A 26,037-nucleotide genomic window follows, 5' to 3' on the forward strand; every position below is an offset into this window, starting at 1 on the left:
ATGAGAGAGAAGTTTTTCAGGGACAATGGAGGAATGATTCTGCAACAAAGGATTGCTCAAGGTGGTGCATCCTCTGGCACAACAAGAATTTTCACTATTGATGAGCTTAAAAAAGCCACCAACAACCAGTGGCGGACCCAGAAAAATTTTTGAGTAGGGGCAAAACATTATAGTGTGAAAAATAATGAAACACTTACGAAATATAGTCATAAATATTGTTGGATATAAACGAAAAAAAAAACATATTAAAATTTTATAAAAATATTCATAACAAAATATGAAATATAATTAATTTGATAAAATAATTCAAATAAAGAACACATTATAAATTACACATCTCATTATTAATATAAAAAAAAATTATATATTATATATATAAGAAGAAATTAAGAAGCTCAGTTGCAAAATAAGAAATTAATTAATTTGATAAAATAAGCAGCAGTTAAAAAACAAGGTATATTGGGAGACAAAGGATTCAAACCAATGACCTTTTCTAAAGTCAAACACGGCTCAACCAACTCAACCAATTCAGCTATTGTTTACATCTTTTAGTTTTCTTATATTTATATGTAAAACATGTACTATATATACATACATACATACATATATATATATATATATATATATATATATATATATATATATATATAAGGGCTATATATGGGGTGGGGTGGGGTGAGTGTGGGCAGGTGCCCCCACTGCCCCTACACTAGGTCCGCCACTGCCAACAACTATGACCAAACTAGAATCATTGGTCAAGGAGGTTTTGGCATTGTCTATAGAGGAAACCTTCTTGACGGAAGAATAGTAGCAGTTAAAAAGCCAAGATGATGGACCCAACACAAGTTGAGCAGTTCATCAATGAGGTAATTGTGCTGTCCCAAATCAATCGCAGAAACATTGTCAAACTCTTTGGGTGTTGTTTAGATACAGAAATTCCATTGTTGGTTTACGAGTTCATAAGCAACGGGACGTTGTCTGAACATCTACACAACAAAGACAAGGCATCAACACTACCCTGGTCGACCCGTTTAAGAATAGCAACAGAAACAACTGAGGTCCTCTCTTATTTACACTCTGCAGCTTCTCCTCCCATCATCCATAGAGATGTTAAATCTGTAAATATTCTCTTAGATGATGACTGCACTGCCAGAGTATCAGATTTTGGTGCATCCAGATTAGTCCCTCAAGATCAAACTCAATTGACAACAATGGTGCAAGGAACATTTGGCTATCTAGATCCTGAGTACTTGCAAACTAATCATTTAACGGAAAAGAGTGATGTTTATAGTCTCGGAGTTGTCCTATTGGAATTGCTAACGAGTAGGAGGGCTCTATCTTTTGATGGTCCAGAGAAAGAGAGACATCTATCTCAGTATTTCCATTCATTGTTGAAAGAGAATCAGCTGTTCAAAATTCTTGATGCCAAAATTGTATGTGAGGAAAACACTGAAGAGTTACAAGAGGTTGCCTTGCTTGTGAAAAGGTGTTTGAAAGTGAAGGGGGAGGATAGGCCGATCATGAAAGAAGTTGCAGTTGAACTATGTGGATTGCTGAGAAGAGCAGCAAAACATCCATATATGGACCAATAATTCGACTTCAATTGAATCAGAGGCTCTACTTATTGAGCAACAAATCCCCTTTGGATATGATGCTACTTTTAGTATAACAACAACTGAATATGATAGTTTAAAACATCATAAGGAGCTTCCCGTGGCTGCCGAAAGATAAACAACTACAACTAATAATTGTCGAGCATATATATAATATAGAGAAAAGGGTCAAATAGGCCCCTAAACTTTACCCTAAAGGTCAATTAGGCCCCTAAACTTTAAAAAAGTTCAATTAAACACTCAAACATATCAAATTGGGTCAATGAAGCCCAAAAACTGGTAAATGACCTGTTATTACAGGTCATTTTAATTCCGACGACGAATTCCGGCAACTATTGACATTTTCCGGCCACCGGCGACAATTTCCGGCCACCGATGACATTTTCTGGTCGTCCAGTCGTCTTCCACCGGAGAAGACGACCTGACAGCCGCCTTCTCCATTGGAGAAGCCAGCAGGCGGCCGTCTGCCGCCTTCTCCATTGGAGAAGACGACCGGAAAATGTCGCCGGTGATCAGAATCCGTCGCCGAAATTGAAATGTCCTGTAGTAACAGGTCATTTACCGGTTTTTGGGCTTCATTGACCCAATTTGACATGTTTGAGTGTTTAATTTAACTTTTTAAAGTTTAGGAGCCTGATTGACCTTTGGCGTAAAGTTTAGGGGCCTATTTGACCCTTTTCTCTATAATATATAAAAATAAATGTGTGGTCTAACTTTTAGTTGAGACAAACACATGCAAAATGTCAATATGTTTGTACTCCTACTTAAGGAAACTTTCATTTTAATATATGTCACAAATTAATTTCAAAACTTGTATTCATACTAAATTAAAGTCCATTTATAAATAACATCATAAATGTTATGATTAGCATGCATTCAATAAAAGACTAGTTTAATAAAATATTTTCAGTTTCAATCACATTACAATTTTTTGGAGTCAATATATGATCATATTAATAATTTTAAATTTATTTATTTTGTCATTTAAAATTTTTCAATTAAAATGTAAAAAATCCACAATTATATTCCATTAATCTAAGTTGTTATACCATGCTAGTCCTAAACGACATACAAATTGTGTATGTATTGGAATTGTGAACTTCTAGAATATAAATTGTGTTTATAAGTTAAAACACATAACAACTGTAGAACGAAATTTGTGAATGATAATCTATATATTCCTTTTTTTTTTTGACGAATAAAACGTGTAGTTATAATTTGAGAGTGTGCATTGTATAAGCATTCTTGTGTAATAGTTTTCAAACTATACAGAATAATTAAATCACACTAAGAAGGCCATGTGAGACGAGCTCAACCGAGAAGGTGTTAGGAAGAATATGATGGAATGGTTCAGTACATGAAGAGAAATGCAGGAAGCTTTATTACTGATGAGCTTTGTTACAGAGGGAAAGAATGAGAGCTTGAGTGTTTATGAATCTGTTCTTACAACTGAGCGGGAAGAAGACAAGAAGCTTTAAGTACAAATCAAGATACAAAAACGGTTATAACTTTGGTATAAAAGACATAAAAGCCCTCTTGACTTGTAGAATGTGATTCTCCTGAGCTTAAGAGAAGAAGAGGAGAGATGGTCAGGCTTCTTCTTACTTCATCACCCCCCCTCCCCCCCGTAAGTTGGAGCGTGGAGGCCCTGCAAGCCCAGCTTAACATGAAAAGCATCAAATGAGGGTTTTGGTAAAGCTTTTGTGAATCCATCTGCAGTTTGGTTTTGAGAAGTAATGCTTAGGAGTTTGATTACCCCTTCAAGAAACTTTTGCCAGACCAAATGACAATCTATTTCGATGTGCTTAGTACGCTCATGAAACACGATTCTCCCATATTGCAACAACAGAATTGTTATCGCAAAACAATGCCACAGGCTTGTGTACTTCTACCCTCAGATCTGCTAGTAAGTATAATAGCCACTGTATTTCACAGGTTGTTGAAGCCTAAGCCCTGTACTCTGCCTCTGAAGAAGACCTTGACACAGTTGCATGCTTCTTAGTTTTCCATGAAATCAAAGAATTCCCAAGGTAGACACAGTAGCCAGTTATGGATTTTCTAGTTTCACTGCAGGTTGCCAATCTGAATAAGAGAAGCCCTGCAGTTTAATGTGGTTGTTTGAAGGATAAAACAGGCCTTTTCCAGGTGACCCTTTAAGATACCTCAACACGTACCCTGTGGGCTGCAACCAAATGATTGTCCCTTGGCTTGTCTACAAACTGACTCAGCTGCTGGACTACATATGTTATACCTAATCTAGTGTTGGTTAGGTATAGGAGTTTGCCAACCAACCTTCTATAATCTTCAAGATGTTCAAGGAGAATCCCCTCAAGGGAAGTGAGCTTCTGACCAGGAACAGATGGAGTTTTTGCAGATTTTGCCTCTAAGAATTTATTTTCTTGGAGGATTTTAAGTGTGTATTTCCTTTGGCAAAGATTGATGCCCTTGGGGGTTCTAAAAGCTTCAATACCCAAGAAATAATTCAGATCACCAAGATCCTTGATCTTGAAGGATCTGTCCAACAGCTGTTTTAACTCTGTGATTTTGTTTGAATATGTCCCTGCAACAAGAATGCCATCTACATATACCAATAGGGCAGTAACAGATTTTTTTGTATGCTTAGTGAACAAAGATGGATCTGCTGAGGATTGAAGAAAACCATTGTCCTGCAAGGCTTTGGTTAAATTGGCATTCCACTGTTTATAGGCTTGCCTCAATCCATATAAAGATCTCATTAATTTGCAGATTTGGTTAGGCTTTATGGTTTGAAAACCTGGTGGCAGTAACATGTAAACCTCCTCTTCTAAATCTCCATGGAGGAATGCATTGTTAATGTCAAGTTGTTGGATTGTCCATCCTTTTGCAACAGCCACTGCTGAAAAGGTCTTGATTGTAGTCATTCTAGCCATATGTGAAAAAGTCTTGATGTAGTCCACACCTAGTTGTTGGGTGTAGCCTTTGGCAACCAATCTAGCCTTATATCTCTCTATAGAACCATCTGCTCTATGCTTGATTTTATACACCCATTTGCAGCCAATGGGAGTCTTACCTGCTGGCAGTTCTGTCAAGGTCCATGTATTATTGTGAACCAAAGCCTCTATCTCAGCTTCCATGGCCTGCCTCCATTCTACATTTTTGACAGCTTCTTTATATGACTTGGGCTCATGAACAGAAGCTATAGAGGATGCACAAATCCTATGATTAGGAGACAAATGATCATAGGAAATGACCTTACTAAGGGAATGTGGTGATGTCCTGGGACAGTTATTTTATATCATCTCAGAATGGCATAGGTAGTCCAGGAGTTTGGAGGGAACTGTCCTTGCTCTTGTTGACCTTCTGGGTTGAGGCTGATCAACCTGGTCCATTGGCAAGTGAATTTGAAGATGTTGTTGTTGACTATGAACAGAATCTTCTCCAGGAGATGATTGAGCAGTGGAATCCCTTGGAGAATTCCTCATAGTTGTCTCAGTACTATGATTCTGACTTTCTTCACTAGTTTTTCTATCTGTTTGTTCCAGTATGGCTATTTCAGTGGATATGGGAACCAGAGGCAAAGAAGGATTGAACTTCTCTGGTATGTCGTTGTTGCAATTGTTTCCAGGAACTTCATCTAGATAAGGAAAAACCCGTTCATAGAAGGCAACATCTCTAGACACAAAGGTAACCTTGTCAGCCAAATCATATAATATATAACCTTTTATAGCAGCTGGAAATCCCAAGAAGATACTCTTCCTGGCCCTTGACTGCATCTTGTTCCTCCCTTGTGAGATGGTAGCAGCAAAACATAAACAACCAAAAGATTTAAGCTGATTATAATCCACATCTTTCCCAAACAATACTTGAAAGGGACTGCTACCATGAAGAACCTCAGTAGGTAACCTGTTTATCAAAAAAGAAGCATGCAAAACACAGTGACCCCAAAAAACATCTGACAAACCAGACTGAAATTTCAATGCCCTGGTAGTGTTTAGAATATGTTGGTGCTTCCTCTCAGCCACCCCATTCTGTTGGGGTGTGTAAGCACAGGACTTTTGATGGATAATACCCCTTTCTTGGAACAAGCTGCTTAGCATGAATTCACCCCCATTGTCTGTTCTGAACACCTTAACTTTGGCTGTGAATTGAGTCCAAACATAGTTATAAAAATTCTGGAAGATGCTTCTCACTTCTGATTTATGTTTCATTAGGTGTAACCATGTGAACCTACTATGATCATCTACAATAGTTAAAAAATAATGATCCCCTTGCAAGGAAGGCACCGCAAATGGTCCCCAGACATCCATATGGATTAAGTCAAAATTTTATCAGCTTTGGTCATGCTAGTAGGAAAGCTAGACCTCTTATGTTTGGCAAAGTGGCAAGTGTCACATACAAGATCAAGGTGTTTATGAGAAGGAGCAAACTTTATTCCTTTCAACAATTGTATTTTGTTCACAGGATAATGACCTAGTATATTATGCCATAGTTCTATAGAGAGATTATTCCAAGAAGAGCTTAAAACTGCACAGGAAGGACATGTCCTCTTCTTGATAGGAGGGTTGGTGATTAGGTACAAGCCATCTTTTTCATTAGCAAAACCATCCTTTATCCCAAAGTGCCCCTATAGGGTACAAGAGTCAGCTTTCACAATAATCTCATAATTGGATTCCCTTGTCAATTTACTTGTAGAGATAATATTGAAGGTAAAAGATGGGATGAACAACACATTCTTCAGTATTAGGTCCATGTGTAGTTTGATTTCTCCTATGTGTGTAACTTGTACTGTGTCTCCATTTGGCAATTTAACCAACACTCCTTGAACATTATGAAAAGCATCAAAATAATCCAAAGAACACACAATGTGATATGTTGCTCCTGAGTCTAGGATCCAAACATTAGGAGAATTTAGGACAGTATTAACATAGGAGTTAGGAATGAACCTGCCTTCATTGGCTTCATTTGAGTTCCTGAAGTATGATTTGAGTCCAGGGCTATTCATTGTCACAGATGCACTGGTTGAGGCATGACCAACTTGATTTTGAGCTTGCAGCAGAGTTAAGAGCCTTTGGAACTGTTCAGTAGAAAGTCCTACATCACCAATTTGATTGACAGAGGCATTAAAGTTCTGGTGAGTGTCCTGATTCTGCTTGTTCTTAGCTTTGTAACCTGGGATCCAACCAGGAGGATATCCATGTTTCTTATAGCATTTTTCAATTGTATGACCTAGCATCCCACAAAATGTGCATTTAGGTACATTCCTTCCTGAACCTTTGCTGAATTTTTTTCTATTATTTGAAGCTGCTGCTGCCACCATGAGCTGGTCTTCTGTGCAATTATGCTGGTCATTCTGCACAGCATTAGCCTGAGCTAGATCACTGCATTTAATGTTAATTGAACTTTTGAGTTTCCTTTCGATTTTTAGGGTCATGTTTAACACATTTTCAATAACTGGCAAAGGCTCCATGACAAGAATTCCAGATTTGATGTTCTCATACTCCTCATTCAGGCCTTCTAGGAACCTAATAATCTGGTCTTCTTCCTTTTCCTTTTGAATCTTGCTCACAAGAGTGCACGAGCACTTGGGAACGCATTCACAGACAGGTATAGGACGCATAGCATTCTATTACATCTCCTCCAGATTGGATACCTAGAATCAATTTCTGCTGGTTTCACGATGCTTCCATCGACAAAACCATACTTGTTCTTGACCTCCAGTGCCATTTTCATCGATCCACTCCAAGAAGCGTAATTGATTTCTGACAGGAGTGGGGAAACGAGAACTAGATTCGGATTCTCAGTTATGTGTAGATTTTAAGGATCTTCTGATTCATCTGAACGCTGGATAGGGTTAGAGTTCGCCGGATTCTGATTCAAGTAGCTACCTCTTGGCTGTCCAGTGGTGTTTCCTACACCGTCTTCCGCCATTACCGTTGCAGCATAGCTACGATGCAGCTCTGATACCATGATGGAATGGTTCAGTACATGAAGATAAATGCAGGAAGCTTTATTACTGATGAGCTTTGTTACAGAGGGAAAAAATGAGAGCTTGAGTGTTTATGAATCTGTTCTTACAACTGAGCGGGAAGAAGACAAGAAGCTTTAAGTACAAATCAAGATACAAAAACGGTTATAACTAACTTTGGTAGAAAAGACATAAAAAGCCCTCTTGACTTGTTGACTGTGATTCCCCTGAGCTTAAGAGAAGAAGAGGAGAGATGGTGAGGCTTCTTCTTACTTCATCAAAATTGTCAGAACTAATTTTAATTTAGAACCACAGCAAAAAGAATATTATTATTATTAAAATAAAACTAAAATTAATGTATATTTGTCCATTAACTTTAATTTTAATGTTTTGATAATTCATTATAGTTTTTAAGTATATGTTTTAACTATTAAATAATAACAACAAAAACTATTAATATTAAACTATAATTTGTATTTGTAAGGTTATCTTTATTCCTATAATTCTCCCTCACTTTAAAAGGTGTCTTACTTTTATATCATCAAATTTACTATTTCATCGTAATTTTTTCTACATTCATGCAACTCCAAGTCACTTTCAAAATTGGATCCCAATTTCACACCACATTAAGATATTATTATCTTTTCTTAATAAATACTATTTTCCCTCCACAATTATTCTTTTGGTGCTTTTCTGAATATTTGACAGAGTTCTCATCTAATGTATCTTTTGTACAACAAAAATGTACCATTACGCTTGTTGTACAAATTGAGGGAGAAAGGAAATTACCAATATATATCAGACTTGTGCTTTGGGAATTAAAGCTATCATATTCAGTGATTTAGAATAATATTTAGTCTCCCTTAAGTGAACAATATTATAATTAGTTGTAGTCAATTGTTGTTACTTGGTGGTGTATACAAAGATTTTGTATTTAAAATTTTCAGTTTAATAATGTTTTTGTAAACATTATTACACTCGCAGAATAAATAAGACAAAAAAAAAACAAATAAAACTGAAATAACTAAAGAAAATCAAACGTTATTTCAATTGAATTACAATACATTTTTTTTTATTCGAAGGAATAATGGAAACAAATCACTATTTATAAGCAATTATCTTCCTGCAGCTACTGGTAATTTCATATGATGTTTTAAGCTATCATATTCAGTTGTTGTTATACTAAAAGTGACATCATATTCAAAGGGGATTGGTGGGTTAATAAGTAGAGCATCTGATTCCATAGAAGTTTCTGAATTATTATTAATCCATGGATGTTTTGCTACTCTCCTCAATCCACCTAGTTCAACTGCAACTTCCTTCATGGTTGGCCTATCTTCCCCCTTCACATTTAAACACCTTTTTGCAAGCAAAGCAACTTCTTGTAACTCTTCAGTGTTTCCTTCACATACAACGTTGTCATCAAGAATCATGGACAATCGATTCGCCTTCAACGACGAAAGGAAATGCAGAGATAAATTTCTTTCCTCCTCTGGACCATCATAAAATACTGCCCTCCTACCCGTTAACAACTCCACTAAGACAACTCCGAAACTGTAAACGTCACTCTTTTCTGTTAGTTGGTGGGTCTGCATGTATTCTGGATCGAGATAACCCCATGTTCCTTGCACCATGGTTATCAATTGAGTTTGATCTTGAAGAACTAATCTTGACGCACCGAAATCAGATACCTTAGCAGTGTAGTCGCTATCCAGGAGAATATTTGCTGGTTTAACATCTCTGTGGATGATGGGAGGAGAAGCTGCAGAGTGCAAATAAGAGAGAACCTCAGCGGTTTCCGAAGCTATTTTTAAACGGGTCAACCAAGGTAATTTTGATGCCTTCTCTTTGTTGTGTAGATGCTCGGACAATGTTCCGTTACTTATGAACTCATAAACCAACAACGGGATTTCTGTCTCTAAACAGCAACCAAAGAGTTTGACAATGTTTCTGTGATTGATTTGGGAGAGCACAATTACCTCATTGACAAACTGCTCGACTTGGGTTGGGTCCATCATCTTGGCCTTTTTAACGGCCACGATTCGGCCATCAAGAAGGTGTCCTTTGTAGACAATGCCAAAGCCTCCTTGACCAATGATTCTAGCTTGATCATAATTGTTGGTCGCTTTTTTAAGCTCCTCGGCAGTGAAAATTCTTGTCGTGCCAGAAGATACACCACCTTGAGCAATCCTTTGTTGCAGAATGAATCCTCCATTTTCCCTAAAGAATTTCTCTTTTATCTGTACTGATTTCCTCCGTCGATATCCCAAGTATAAACAAAAACTAGTGATCAACAACATTATAGTGCCTAAAGAAACACTCAAAACAATCACGTTCACATTTTTTTTATGTTTACTAGGTAATTGGCAACCACCTTCCCCATCTTCCTCGTAACCTTCCTTGCAATGGCATGAAAACCCGCCTAATTTATTCTCACAAATGGCGTTTTCAGAGCAGTTGTTCTTTCCCTTTTCACATTCATCAATATCTGTACAGCAGATAAATAACATATTAAAACTAATAAGTAAATAAATAAATGAAATTGTACATGATAGATATATTGCATTGGCAAATTATACCATAGACTAGGTCCACCTTACATTATGGACTCTTGTTCAAAAGGAATTCAAGGAAATTCAGATTATGTGTCTGCAGTTAACATATTATATGTCTTCTGTTAATAGATTATGTGTCTGTAAATAAATTAAAGACACATATTATGCTAACTACAAACACATAATATATTAACTACATACACAATATAATAATATTTTAATGACATGAACATAATATGAAATTAACACATTAGTCCGCATATATGTTAACATATTATTGTATGCTTCCAATTTATTTACAAACACATAATTTGTTAATTACAGACACATCATTTTTGGATCAATATCCACAATACAAGGTGGATCATGGTCCATGATATAACAAATTGAGATATATTGTAGTTAACCCAAGGCATATGTGGCCCACGACCTGACGGCACAAGAATAAGAGGGTGCTCCAAAGAAAGTTCTAAGGATCGGGGGACACGACGCAATATGACGAAACCCGAGCTGGGGGCAAAAGGCCTCGGGGCAGGCAACCAATTTTGCCCCAGAGCACGTCTCTGGGCTCGAAATGGTGGGGCTTGACCTAGTCTCTTGGCCCACCACATTTGAAGAATATTATTGGGCTTTACTTTGAATAAATTAGCTTGTGTAGGCCAAAGCACAATCATGTAAAACTAAATAAATAAAGGAATGAAATTGTACATATAGACCCTATTGGTAAAATAGTTAGCCTATCAGCTAATTTTGGCTTGTTTGGCCACTATTAGCTATGTTAGACTTGGTTAAACAACTAATATAGATGTTTGATTAATTAGTTTTTCTATCAGCTTATTGATTCAAAACACAAAATTCAAAATACTGCTCAAAACAACTTTTTCCATTAATATTTTTAAAAAGTCATTCTGTATGTAATCAGATATAGTTAATTTACGAGACATTATTCTACAATCATGCTACAAATAACTTGTCAAATCCACCAACTCAATCAGCTAATAGCAATTTACCAAACACCTATAAAATGTATACTAGACAATACTTACCTAGGCAACCTGGATGGAGATATGGATTCCCTTCATAACCCTTCTCACAAGCACATCTGTATCCATTATCAGGGCCTTCAAAAGGGACACAGGTGGTGTTACCTTGGCAAGTACTGCTAGAATTACTGCACGTATCGTTGAAGATGACCCAGTCAATCACCATCGGCAATCGTCTGACTTTCCATTTCTTGGTAAGCAAATCGGAGGAAAATTCAAACTCATCCTTTTTCACCACCGCCGCATAGCTGCAATTCGTAGCCCCTTCCGTACTCCGATTCCTCGCCAACCTTTGCAACGTGAAATTAACGTTGCTGGCCAAGATAGGAATGTCGGTGGTCTGGCAACACCCGATCCCCGAGCAAGCCCCATTCGCCGCATCTTGGAAGCGGTTACACGACGCTATACAGCCTGTTGTTAAATAAATGCGAAAGCACAATTAACAATGAATCACATGTAAATCAAATCAATAAACTAAACAGTTTTCATCACTAGTGAAAATTATGAAATTTTCGATCACCTAAAAGTGATCTTAAATCAATTCGAAAGCAAAAAGTTGTCAGAAATAGCAATAAAGGTTTTTTCGGATACCAAAGTGGTCGAAAAAAGACTTTTAACTTGATTTAAGATAGGAAATTCCATAATTTCCAGCAGTGCATGATCATGAATTTGTAATTAAATTGAAGTAGAAATAATTATTTCCTAACACCTGTCTGGTACGACAGTCCTTTGTCGGTCCCGGAGACCGTGGCGATGGTGTTGCAACCGACGGCGATGAATTTATTGGCGGTTTGGTTGACGTAGAATCTTGATAATCTCAGCGATGCCCATCCGACATCTTGGTCGCAAGTTTCAGCTACGCGGCTCAAAACGCTCAACTGCCCTTCAACTGATATTTGGTTGATCTCTATGTTAGTGCTCCTTGCAAATGGCTTAGGAGAGCCATCAATGGAAGTACTTGTGGTGCAATTGATGAAGAAGTCCTTGTTTAGGTAACAATCTGGGGTCAACCCAAAGGGGAATGGGATGCTTATGTTCCCACAATGATCGGCGCAGTTGGGTTTGGCTATGGGATGATTGGTTTTTGAGGTGGCGGTGGGGGCAAAACATCCTAGTACTGCCCACAACACAAGTATGAGTACAAGGAAGCAGTTCATGTTGTTGGATTGAACAGGCCGGCCGGCATTGAAATGGGATTCGATCATGAATGGTTTCCAACTACATATTATATATGATTATTGAATGGCCTGCTACCTGCTCCCCTCTGCCCTCTTCAAACAAAAGACCAAGTCACCCGGCCAAGACAGCCAATTTAGTCCAAAGGTTATATATATAAAAACTATATTAAGACAATTCCTTATACCATGGAACAATTCACATTGCATTGTAGACCATGGTACATGTGTATGTGTCTTATTGTATCTTATGTTGTGAAATTTTGTACTTGAAATATGAATTCTATACCTGAAACAAATTTGTAATTGTGTCTTATGTTATGAATTTTTGTGTCGTTGTGTTGTGAATTCTATGTCTATATACACAAATTATGTACCTAAATCATATTTTAAAAATAAATAAATATATAAGTATATAACATGTGTATGTGTCTTGTGTTGTAATTTTTTATATCTTGTATTATGTAATTCTGCACCTTGTGAATGTGAATTCGATCTGTACCTCATCGTTTTGATTCAAGGATTATAATGCTATGGCCCCTCGTTCATGATATAAATCGTCATAATAAGAACATCCGGCCAATTTGACAAATTTTGCATATTTAATTAAATTTCCGACAATGTCTGATCCATAATATAATATTACATTATATATGCTTGATTTCTTCAAAGTCTCCCCCAGCTATATACTACAACCGTACCGGTGGGATAAAAACAAGAAAAGGTATACACTGCGATGGGACGGCTGTCACGGCACACAAATGAAAACATTATATATTGAAATAGATTCGTGTGTCCTAATACAAGTTGAAACTTGATTTTAATTAGCAAATTAACTTACCATTAATTAAATTATTTTTTGAAAAGAGAAAAAAATAAATTAAAAGATAAGAAAGCAGAACCAGGGACACATCAATTGTTTATCCAGTTTGGAGCTAAACTCCTACGTTTGCGGGGCAACTCATGCCAGCTATGTTAAGAACAAGTGTACTTAGATTTTGATGATACTAATCTTGCTAGGATCGTAGACCTCTTTTCTTTTTTTTTTTTCTTTTTTTTTCTTTATCATAGAACTTTCGTGTTAGACGAAAGCAATAGCAACTCACCATGTGATTCGGTCAAGTAGCATACAACACGAATCTGAGTTGTGTTTAGTAGTTTAAGTCTATGAGAAGAAGTGAAGAAGAAGAGAAGACCGAGAGAACAACGTACACCAAAAGAAGATGGAAGGGTCTAGCTCTCGTTTAAACATCAAATGATAAAGAAAGTCATTTGATCAGCGAAGACAACGAAAGATAAAGACAATCTTTCGTGTAGCTCCCCTGGGACCATCCATTAAGTCTAAGACAGACTTAAAGAGACAAATTCAATACACGAGCAAAGAGAATGTTGTCTATGTCTCACAGTTGGGCAAACATCCTAGACAAAAGGAGTCCTAGGAATGATATTCACAAAATCAAGGAGCATTAAATTATTAGTACTTCCTGTCAGAGAAAAAGGACAAAAGCCACAATGCTTTTTGACACCAACGGCTACACAGTACAGCCGCAATAAATGCTCCATGCCCAATGGTTTTTACACACTGGTTAATAGGTTTGAAATTCATCTCCCTCCAACAGATTAATTTTTCTTCACCTATAAATACCTCTCTTCACCACTGAAGAAGGGGCTGGTTGTTCAACTAATTCAATCTAAGAAAAGCAGTTCAAACAAAGATCATCCTAAAAGCATTTCATAACCAATGTTTGTGATTGTGAAGTTTTCAAAGAATTCATCCAGATTCATTTTTCACAATCCTCAAAGAAGTCTTGCATCTGTATAAGAAGATTCATCTGATCATCAAGTCAAGACTTTAAACTCTAGGAGTTGAAAAACCTTCCAAGTAGCTGTCCGGCTTAGTGATCAAGGAAGCTAGCTTGAGTAGTTTGTACTAGGAGTGATGATGCAAACCTTTTCACGATTTGTGAAAGAAGAGTGGAGTAGCTTTGTTAATATCCGAACCACTATAAAAATTGCTCTCTCTATGTCTCCTTACTTTTGTGCAACTTTTTATCTGGCATTGCATGCATATGGACTACATACTAAACTTTCATAACAAAATCATGCAAATTTCATCTTAAAACAAACATTCGATTTCCGTTGTGCATAACCCCGAAAGGAGTTAATTTGAAAAATCGATTAGAGTCTATTCACCCCCCCCCCCTTCTCTAGACTCTCTTTCGACCCTAACGGGACCTACAAAAGGCCTCAATCACATAAACCATCTTAATCTTCAAAACATCTATCGTTGGAAGGAACGTGCATGCCGAAATACACCATCACGATTCTATCACACTGAACTTGCTTCAGGAAGATTCGCTGAACTTGCTTCAGGAAGATTCGCTAAACTTGCTTCAGGAAGATTCGCAGAACTTACTTCAGGAAGATAGCCACGAAGATATCACCATCTTAATACATGTTAATAACCTGAAATAGTCTGTTTAAAATAGAGAGATAGTCCTTCTAATTATAGCTTGGGAAATCCATGAATAAGAAGACCAAAAACCTTCACTCTTATACTCAAAAGTGTCTAACCAACTTCCCTCAAATAAGCTGACTAGAAATCCAATAAATAATGATCACCACCCATTCAAATTCAGACTGAAAACTAGTTCAACACAACTGAATTATGTTAGAGAATATTGCTGAGATGCGCTGACACTGATTCAGACGAAGAATGAATGAAATCCCGAGACAACAACCTAAAATAGATCCAGATAGGGGTACAGTCGAAAAATATTATAACTAGATTATAACCTAGCTAAGATTTGTCAAATAAATTAGTCAATAAAATTAAGGTAAAATGTTTATCATTTGTACACTTATATTTATATATATATATATATATATATATATATATATATATATATATATATAAATAAATAGAGTTAGTACTCAACTATAGTGATTTTTTTTCTATTTAGTCTTAGACGATTTTTTGTGCTTAATTAGATCCTAGACTTTCATTATTTTACCTAATTGAGTTCTCGATTATTAGAATCATGAACTAAATCGAGAAAAATCGTTATAGCTGATGACTAAATTGGGTAAAATCACTATAATCAAAGACCAGCTTTTTGTAAAACTACTATACTAAATTAGCCATTAGCCTATTAATAGAGGTGAAATTACAAAGCTATATTAACAAAGATCGAATTCAATTGTTAAAACCATCAAAGTTCAGGACCTAATTAAGCAAATAAAGTTGTTTTTAGAACTAAATAAAAAAATCACTTTAAGTCGCATTTTGTTGTCTCAATTATTTCAAATATCATTAATTTGATAATTTAGTAATTTATAGTACAGTGGTTGGCTTTCCGTAATCAAAGAAATTAGTAATAATATATTTTTGTATGATATCAAAGCAAGTAAGTAGTCATTATCAAAATATATTTTAATATAATTGACAGACATTAAAAATAAATTGTTATCAAGTTATGATAAAAAAAAAATTACTTTGTTGAGACCTATTTAAAAAGACTTAACATTAAAATAATTAATGTATGTATATGTATAAAAAGATTAAGGAGCTCCAGGGAATGGTGTAATTGATAATAATACAAATAAAATGACAAGCCACCCAAGCTGACCACAATTTCAATTGTTTTTTTCTTTAAATATAATGGATAAGTGTCAAATAAGTCATCAAACTTATCTAAAAATATAATACAATTAATCCTTTGAATTATTTTTAAAAAGTGTAATTTAAATTTTTTTTTTTTTTTTTGGATGCTATTGGCTCTATTACAATGTCATATACTTTCTTAACCTACTGAAACACAAAGAACTAATAACACCTCCACTGAGGCTCGAATTTATAACCTTCCAAATTAAAATCCAATCCGAGTGCCATTAAACCACATAGTCCTGGTAGTGTAATTTAATTCATTTTACCTTCTATTACAAATAACAAAAGGTATGTAATTGCTAAGTTGACGTTACTTTTTTTTTTTTTTTACTTTTCTTTTGTGACGAGAGAAACTCGAAACCAATATTTAAGAATGTGTATTGAATAAATAACTTCTTGTAACTCTAGTTGGCAGCCACTTCATTTTCTTGTTGATTTGGATGCCAAGAGGAAAAAAATTATCCCACCCTCTTAAAGGGAATACAAATAAAATGTCAAGCCACCCAATTAAGACGACCAAGACCAAAAATTATATATTTCTATCAACACGTCCAAAATTTAAAAATCACCTATTTGGCTACATGCACACATCCCAATCGTTATATCGTGGACTATGATCTAAAACTGCAGACGTTTCTTTAAATAGAGAAACGACTGTCGTTACATATTAACGTAACTCGTATTTTTAGTGTGTTAATTACAAAATGTAACTACATTGTATCTAAAATGAAACTGTCTCACATATTGTTTTTATATTATCAAATGAAACTGTAATTGAAATGAAATGTAGTTGTGTTGAAATGAAACTGTAGTGTATATAAAATGAAATCGAATAACAATTTCACATATTTAAGTGTATATTGTCCAATGAAACTATAGTTATATCGAAATGATACTGTAGTTGTGTTGTAATGAAACTATAGTGTATATAAAATAAAACTGAATAACAGTTTCACATATTTGAGTATATACCACTTGTTGGTCCCGGTGGGGTAGAAAGAGAGTCTAGAGGGGGGGGGGGGTGAATAGACTCTAATCGATTTTTCAAAGTTACTCATTTCGGAGTGATGCACAGCAGAATAAGGTTTTGTCTTAGTTATACTTTGCACACTTTCGTTAGAAGCTTTTAGCATTTGGTCGATATGATATGCAATGCACGAAAGATAAAGAGCAGTATTTAAAGAGATATGGAGAGAGAGATTTTTATAGTGGTTCGGCTGTTAACAAAGCCTACTCCACTCTTCTTTCACAACTTGTGAAAGGGTTTGCACTATCACTCCTAGTATAAACTACTTCAAGCTGGCTTCCTTGATCACTAAGCTAGACAGCTACTTGATAGGTTTTTCAACTCCTCGAGTTTACTCCGCCTCGATCAACTTCTTCCTAAGAGTTGAGTGTTGGAAAGATGATGTTGTGTTTCTCCAACAGGTTGAAGCCTTGTCTTGATATCTGGATGAATCTTCACGTGAAAATATGCAAGACTTCTTCAAATTTTGTGAAGTGTGGATGATGAATGAGCCTTTTGAAAACATCACAAATACACTGGTTATCAAAAGCTTTAAGAGATGAAACTGTTTGAAGAGCTTTTCGTTGGATAGCAATAGTTGAATAACCAGCACCTTCTTCAATGGTGAAGAGTGGTATTTATAGGTGGGGAAAAATTCATCCGTTGGAAGGAGATGAAGATTTCAAACCTAATAACCAGTGTGTATTGACCATTGGGCACCGAGCATTTATTGCGCTTGTACTATGTAGTCGTTGGTGTCAAAAAGGATTATGGGTTTTGTCCTTGCTCTCTTACAAGATGGTACAAGTCTTTTAATGCTCCTTGTCTTTTGTGAAAATCATTCCTATGACACTTTTGTCCCGAATGATTGCCCATTTATGAGTCATAGACAACATTCTTATTGCTTCACTTAATGAAGGTTGTCCTTACAAGTTTGACTTAAACTTGTTTTCTCGGAGAAGATCTTCGAAAGATTGTCTTTATCTTTCGACTTTTCACTTAGACGAGAGATCCTCTTTGTCAAATGATGCCTATTCGAGAGTTGGTCATTTCATCTTTTGTCTACAATGATCTTTCATCTGTCTTGTTGTCTTCATGTCTTCAAGTAGACATATTTTGCTAATCGCAACATGATTCGTACACTACATAGTGTGAATCATTTGTTGAGTTACAACAACTTTCGTTTGTAACAAAAGTCCTAACTACGAAAGGAAAAATAGGGGTCTACAATCCTAGAGAGTTTGGTATCATCAAAATCTAATTACACTTGTTCCTAACATAATGTTGAAATAAACTGTAGTTATATCGAAATGAAACTGCAGTGTATATTGTCTAATGAAATTGTAGTTATATCGAAATGATACTGTAGTTGTGTTGTAATGAAACTATAGTGTATATGAAATGAAATTGAATAACAATTTTACATATTTGTGTGTATAATGTTGAATGAAACTGTAGTTATATTGAAATGAAACTGTAGTTGTGTTGAAATGAAACTGTAGTGTATATAAAATGAAACTGAATATGTTATACAAACAGAGCTACTTTATGCGGAACAGCGCGGAACGGGTGCCGTTTCTTTTCATTAGAAGAAACGACGTCATTTTGGACCATGCTCCACAATGCTTTGTTGTCCGCGATCCACGATATAATTTGCCCACACATCCTACCATGTCAATTTGGCAATTTTTCTTTATTTTCATCAATAACGTAACCTGGGTGTGATTTAATGAAAGGGACACATCCATCCTTAACCAAATTCGAAGAGTTCGATCCTTGGCTTGGGTATGGAACAACCTTAAATCTCCATGTCAGCTGTCTCACCCAATAGAGGTGCCTACAATTAAGCGAGAGAATTAGTCATTATGTCTGACAATAAAAATCCTGAACTACACCAAAAAAAAAAAAAAAATCAATAATTGCGAATATGACTTTATTCTAGATTTCTTAAGACTTCCGTGTTCGACAACCCATTGGATAAAAACAAGAAAATGTCATAGGTACCCATTAAACGGGCAAAAAAGTACAATTAAATCACAATCTTAAATATTTAGCAGGTGATCGCAAACTAAACTCTTACATGTACTATAATTCAAATGCAGCAATGATTTAGCATAAATTGAACAGTTATGCACAAAATATTTTTAAAAATAATATAAAATGTTAGATAGGCATAGCCACGGCTATCTATGGCTGTCTTCATCTAACACCATAGCTAAAGTTGATGATGGCCGCTCCTCATCTTAGTGTGGAAAAGGGTGGTGTTGGTTTTTCTCGTCTTTGAATTGACAATCAAGATAGCTAATAGCTGTCCAACGGTACGGTATTTGACAAAGACAACCATATGATGTTTTATTATTTATTATTTCAAATTTTTTAATGACATTATTCCATTTATGTTAAGTCACCATTGAAAGAATAGTATTTCATGACTATAGTAGTTGTTACATATTAGAACAAAAAATAAAAGTCAAATCACTATTTTGTTTACAGAATTGAACATGGCTAATTGGCTGATCAAGCTGAAGTGGTTGTACTTATCTTCCGGTAGCTACTGATAATTCCATATGATGTTTTAGACTATCATATGCAGTTGTTATACTAAAAGTAGCATCATTGCCGGTGGAGATAGGTGGCTCAATAAGTAGTGATTGTGACTCCATATAAGTTTCTGAATTATTAACCCATGGATGTTTTGATGCTCTCAGTAACCCACTTAGTTCTACTGCAACTTCCTTCATCGTCGGTCTATCCTCCCCCTTGACATTTAAACACCTCTCTGCAAGCAAGGAAACCTCCATTAACTCTTCAGTGTTTCCCTCACATACAACGTTGTCATCAAAAATCCTGAATAGCCGATTCTCTTTGAGCGAGGAAAGGAAATATAGTGATAGGTTTCTCTCCTCCTCTGGACCATTGTAAAATATTGCCCTCCTACCTGTTAACAACTCCACTAGAACAACTCCGAAGCTGTAAACATCACTCTTTTCTGTTAATTGGTGGGTTTGCATGTATTCTGGGTCGAGATAACCCAGTGTTCCTTGCACCATAGTTATCAATTGAGTTTGATCGTGCGGAACTAATCTTGATGTACCAAAATCAGATACCCTAGCAGTATAGTCATTATCCAGGAGAATATTTGCGGGTTTAACATCTCTATGGATTATGGGAGGAGAAGCTGCAGTGTGCAAATAAGAGAGGACCTCAGCTGTTTCTGTAGCTATTCTTAAACGGATCGACCAAGGTATTTTAGATGCTTTGTTTTGGCCATGTAGATGATCAGACAATGTTCCATTATCTATGAATTCATAAACCAGGAATGGAACTTCTGTCTCTAAACAGCAACCAAAGAGTTTGACTATGTTTTTGTGATTGATTTGGGAGAGCACAATTACCTCATTGATGAACTGTTCAACCTGGGTTGTGTCCATCATTTTGGGTTTTTTAACAGCTACTGTTTGGCCATCAAGAAGGTGTCCTCTATAAACAATGCCAAAACCTCCTTCACCAACTATTAATGTTTGGTCATAGTTGTTGGTTGCTTTTTTAAGCTCTCCAGCTGTGAAAATTCTTGTTGTTCCAGAAGATGCAGTGCCTTGGACAATCCTTTGTTGCAGAATCAATCCTCCATTTTCCCTAAAGAATTTCTCTTTTATCTGCACTGATTTCATCCGTCGATATCCCAAGTACGCACAAAAACCACTTATCAAAAGCGTTATAGTGCCCAACGAAACACCTGCAACCAACATTTCTCGAATTCTTTAGTAACTATTGATGAGTGATGAAAATATCAATCATATAAAAAGAGTTAATTAATAGCAAAGAGTGTTTACCCAAAACAATTGCATTCACATTGACTTCTTTTCCATCTTTACTAGGTAAGTGGCAGCCACCTTTCGCCTTATCTTCTTGGAAACCTTCCTTGCAATGGCACGAAAACCCCTGCAGTTTATTCTCGCAAATGGCGTTTATGGAGCAGTTGCTCTGCCCATTTTCACATTCATCTATATCTGCAAAGCCATCAATAAACAAGAAATCTAAATAAATGACAAACAAAAACACCCTAGCCTGATTGAAACAAATTAGTCAGGCTGATTTATAATCACAAGATTACAAGTTCAACTTCTAACAAAAGTGCAACCAATTGACCTTTTTGATCGATTTGAGAAGGTCAACTATGGTCAACCTAAGATGATTTATCTCTGTGTGATACTTTGTGGGTTAGGATAACACACTACCAGAAAAATGGTCATAGGCAACAATTAAACACCATTGTCTATTAGATAAATTTTTTGTTATTGAAACTAATGTTGTTGTAAGTCCCGCGCAAAAAACAACATTTTTTTAATCGTTGTCTTAAATAGAAAAGACAACGGTTAAAAACCATTGTCTATTGAGTGTTGTTGAAAGTCACGCTCATAGACAACGGTTTTTAACCGTTGTCTTTTTTTTATTTAAGACAACGGTTCAAAAGCGTTGTCTATTGAGTGTTGTTGAAAGTTACTCACATAGACAACAGTTAAAAATAATTGACTATTGAATGTTGTTAAAACTTTTGTTGTTGAAAGTTATGTGTATAAACCGTTGTCTTTAACTTGTTTTATTTTGAAGTATAATATAATAATAACAATTTATCAAAACATCATAAATACAAAAGTATCAATTCATTAGTACAATCGATCATCTTCTACAAAATAATCATGTAAAAAATAACCATGCATGGCCATTTATAATTAAAAAGGCACAACAAGACAATGAACTTTTAAACCCGTTGTCGTAGAAGTGTTGTGCATTCAAGGTGTGTTTAAAGACAACACACTGACAACAACGGATAAATAAAATTATCATCCTTTTTTAAAAAATACTTTTAATAAAAACCGCATAAATACAACATTTTTTAAAAAAAAAAAATCGTTGTCTTTTTATAAAAATGCACAAAGACAACATTGAAATGTTATATATTGAGTGAGCGTCTGTTTAAAGAGAACACACTAATGAAAACAAATTAAATAAGATTGTTGTCTTTATTTAAACAACGCACAAAGACAACTTGACTTTTAAAACCTTGTTGTTGAAGTGTTGTACTCAAAGTACCCTTAAAAACAACACATCAACAACAACGGATAAATAAAATCGTTGTAAGGTAAAAAATGCACATAGACAAACACACTAAAAACAACATTTTGATAAAAACGAGTTGCTGCTATAGAATAACGAGGTGAGATTTACCCCACTCTAATAGTGGCTACGAATTTCACTCTTTGTCATTCAAAAAACATGTAGATCATACGTACCTAGGCAACCTGGATGGAGATATGGATTGCCTTCATAGCCCTTGTCACAAGCGCATCTGTATCCATAATCAGGACCTTCAAAAGGGACACAGGTGGTGTTACCTTGGCATGTACTGCCAGAGTTACTGCACGTATCGTTGAAGATGACCCAGTCAATTACCATTGGCATTCTCTTCTCTTTTTGCCATTCTTGGGTAAGCATATCGGAGGAGAAGTTGAACTCATCCTTTTTCACCACAAACGCGTAGCTACAATTAGTAATATTGCCATCTGCATTCGTCGCCATGGTTTTCGATGTAAAATTCACGTTCCTGGCCACGATAGGAATGTTATTCATCTGGCAACACCCGATTCCCGAGCAAGTCCCATTCGCCACATCTTCCAAGCGGTTACAGGTGGCTTTACAACCAGTTTGGTACGACCATTCATTGTCTTCTCCCCAGAAAGTGGCAGTAGTGTTGCAGCCGACAGCGACGAACTTATTGGCGGTCTGGTTGACGTACATTTTTGATAATTTGATCCATGATGTATCGGCCTGTGGTGTGTTAACTTGATCGCAATTTTTAGCTATGAGTTTCATGACGATCAACTGCCCTTCAACTGATATCCTTCTTACCCGTATATTACTGTGCCCTAAAAGTGGCATAGGAGAACCATCAATGGAAGTGGTGCAATTGATGAAGAAATCTGAGTTTATAGAACAATCTTGGGTCAAACCAAAGGGAAATGGGATGCTTACGTTCCCACAATGATCAACACAGTTGGGTTTGGCTATGGGATAATCACTTTTTGATGTAGCGGTAGAAGCAAAACTCAGTACTGCCGACAACACAAGAACTACTACAAGGAAGCTCATGTTGTTCGACAACAATACAAAGTACAAACGGTTGGTCTGTGTTGGATGTGTAACTTTCTTAATTTACAGCTACTATATATGCAAGTCCATGCACTCTAATCTTGAGGGAATACAAACCAAAAATACCAAATCACCTAGACCTAGTCCAAAACAACACGTTAAGAGACTTTTTTTTTTTTTTTTTTTTTTTTTTTTTTTAAAGATGTCCAAAGACTATTTGTAGTGAGAATATGAAAGCAATAGTCCCAATTAAATTGAGCAATCAAAACATGTCAAATCATGAATAGGACTTAGGAGTACATGTAGAATTACTCATTTAACTCCTAGGGGACCAGCCTATTAGGCTCTTGTTTTGAGTCAAACAGCTTTTGATTTGAACCTATCAATTATGGTCAATTTAGGTTAGTTTACCACTTGTGATCTTTTGACAACTAGGATTACAAGGTTAGATTTGCTTGATACACATCTTTAAGTCCTGATTGTAGATTTTTCATGTCATTAAAAAAAAAAAAAAAAAAAAGCCAAGGCAACCAAGTCCAAAGGTTTTATGTATAAACCATAATAAGAACACCCAATTTGACACTATTTTACTTGTTTCCGTCAATGTCTTGATCCGTAATGTTACGTTATATATGCTTGATTTCTTCTAAGTCTCCCCCCAACTATATACGACAACCCATGGGTTAAAATTTAAAAACAAGAAAAGGTATACATTGTGATGGGACAGCACACAAATAAAAACATTATATAAAAAAAGTCTAATTTTTATTTCTCGATTATTTCAAATATTATTAATTTGGTAATTTTGATCTTTCGGGTAGCGAGCTATCGGAAAATTAGAGAAATGATTAATAATATATTTTGTGTGATATCAAAGCAAGTAAACAGTCATCATCAAAATATATTTTAATATTTGGCACGCATTAGGAAAATAATAATATTTCTGAAAATTTATTTCTTAACACCGACTTAAAAAGACTTTTAACATAAAAATAAATAATCCATGTATATCGTTATCATGGACTAAAATTTTAATAAAATGAAGTAAATATCTCAATGTATAAAAAAGATGGAGCCAAAGCGCAATACTCTAAGGGATGAGAAATTTAGAAGTCTTATTTAAAACCTATTTCTAGCAATAGGGTGGGTTTTTTTTTTTTTTTTTTTTTAACTGATTTTTTTATTATTATTATAAAGAAGAGGATACCCTACACAATAGGGTGAGTTTCATTCTTAGTTTGGATTGGACTAATTATTAAGGGTGTTAGGCTGTTAGCGAATATAGCTTTCGACAAACTACTTGTGTTCGTGTTCGCTAAGCTAAGTGTTCGTTTATTAAGGTAAACGAACATAATGAACCAATTTTATAGCTCGGTTCATAAACGAACAGAGTCTAAACAGTTGTAGGCGCATTTGCTAAGAGCTCGTAATCAAGCTCGTTTGTTCTCGGTTAATAATTTTCATGGACAAGCTCGTTTAGTCCGTATGGTTTTTGGTGGATGGGGCATGTGGGTTATCGCAACCCACATGTGCGAACTCCCATGACTAGGTAATCCGCATAACTTTTGGTGGATGGGTCATGTGGGTTCTCGCAACCCACATGCGCGGACTTTCCAGACTCGGCAGTCCGCATGGCTTTTGGTGGATGAGGCATGTAGGTTATCGCAACCCACATGCGCGAACTTGTCGGACTCGGCAATCCGCATGGATATTGGTGAATGGGGCATGTGAGTTATCGCAACCAACATGCGCGGACTCACCGCACACCGGCAGACCGCATGGTTTTTTTCTGGATCGGGCATCTGGGTTAACGCAACCCACATGCGCGGACTTGCCAGACTCGGCAGTCTGCATGGCTTTTGTTGGATGAGGCATGTGGGTTATCGCAACCCACATGCGCTGACTCGGCAGTCCGCTTGGCTTTTGGTGGATGGGGCATGTGGGTTATCGCAACCCACATGCGCGGATTTTCCAGACTTGGCTGTCCGCATGGCTTTTGGTAGAGGGGGCATGTGGGTTATCGCAACCCACATGCGCGGATTTGCCAGACTTGGTTGTCCGCATGGCTTTTGGTGGATGGAGCATGTGGGTTATCGCAAACCCAAATGCGCGAACTCGCCAGACCTGGTAGTCCGTATGGTTTTTGGTGGATGGGGCATGTGGGTTATCGCAACCCACATGTGCGAACTCCCCAGACTCGGTAATCCGCATTACTTTTGGTGGATGGGGCATGTGGGTTCTCGCAACCCACATGCGCGGACTTTCCAGACTCGACAGTCCGCATGGCTTTTGGTGGATGGGGCATGTAGGTTATCGCAACCCACATGCGCGAACTTGTCGGACTCGGCAATCCGCATGGCTTTTGGTGAATGGGGCAAGTGAGTTATCGCAACCAACATGCGCGGACTTGCCAGACACGGCAGACCGCATGGCTTTTTGGTGGATGGGGCATCTGGGTTAACGCAACCCACATGCGCGGACTTGCCAGACTCGGCAGTCCGCATGGCTTTTGTTGGATGGGGCATGTGGGTTATCGCAACCCACATGCACGGACTCGCTAGACTCGGCAGTCCAAATGGCTTTTGGTGGATGGGGCATGTGGGTTATCGCAACCCACATGCGCGGATTTTCCAGACATGGCTTCCGCATGGCTTTTGGTGGATGGGGCATGTGGGTTATCGCAACCCACATGCGCGAACTCGCCAGACTCGGTAGTCCGCATGACTTTTGGTGGATGGGGCATGTGGGTTGTCTCAACCCACATGCGCGAACTCGCCAGACACGGTAGTCCGCATGACTTTTGGTGGATGGGGCATGTGGGTTCTTGCAACCCACATGCGCGGACTTGCCAGACTCGGCAATCCACATGGCTTTTGGTGGATGG

General features: G+C 36.7%; 1 protein-coding gene and 1 pseudogene across 2 annotated transcripts; one reads left to right on the plus strand and one right to left on the minus strand.

Moving 5' to 3' along the window:
• LOC109193256 lies at positions 1 to 1,731 on the plus strand (annotated as a pseudogene).
• Positions 1,732 to 8,602: 6,871 nt separating this feature from the next.
• Positions 8,603 to 23,185, minus strand: LOC109193270 (putative wall-associated receptor kinase-like 16). 2 transcript variants are annotated; one of them, XM_019344116.1, is made up of 3 exons: positions 11,865 to 12,393; positions 11,159 to 11,566; positions 8,603 to 10,045 (listed from the first exon to the last, which is right to left on the minus strand). In XM_019344116.1, the coding sequence occupies exons 1-3, from the start codon at positions 12,358 to 12,360 to the stop codon at positions 8,673 to 8,675; spliced, it is 2,277 nt and encodes a 758-aa protein (XP_019199661.1). In that variant the 5' UTR covers positions 12,361 to 12,393; the 3' UTR covers positions 8,603 to 8,672. The 2 variants fall into 2 exon arrangements, with proteins under 2 accessions (XP_019199661.1, XP_019199662.1); XM_019344117.1 differs by lacking the exons at positions 11,159 to 11,566; positions 11,865 to 12,393 and adding an exon at positions 22,298 to 23,185 and having other exon boundaries at positions 8,606 to 10,045.
• Between the last annotated feature and the right edge of the window lie 2,852 nt (positions 23,186 to 26,037).

The sequence above is a fragment of the Ipomoea nil genome, unplaced genomic scaffold (genome assembly GCF_001879475.1).
Source record: "Ipomoea nil cultivar Tokyo-kokei standard unplaced genomic scaffold, Asagao_1.1 scaffold1848, whole genome shotgun sequence".
Taxonomy (NCBI): Eukaryota; Viridiplantae; Streptophyta; class Magnoliopsida; order Solanales; family Convolvulaceae; genus Ipomoea; species Ipomoea nil.

What these genes read in the sequence shown, in the direction of transcription:
- LOC109193270 (XM_019344116.1), bottom strand. Translation starts at nt 12,360, where the DNA reads ATGATCGAATCCCATTTCAATGCCGGCCGGCCTGTTCAATCCAACAAC. An exon ending in AGGACTGTCGTACCAGACAG is followed by an intron (nt 11,567 to 11,864) that starts GTGTTAGGAAAT and finishes ATTTAACAACAG; the next exon opens with GCTGTATAGCGTCGTGTAAC. An exon ending in TCTCCATCCAGGTTGCCTAG is followed by an intron (nt 10,046 to 11,158) that starts GTAAGTATTGTC and finishes TCTGCTGTACAG; the next exon opens with ATATTGATGAATGTGAAAAG.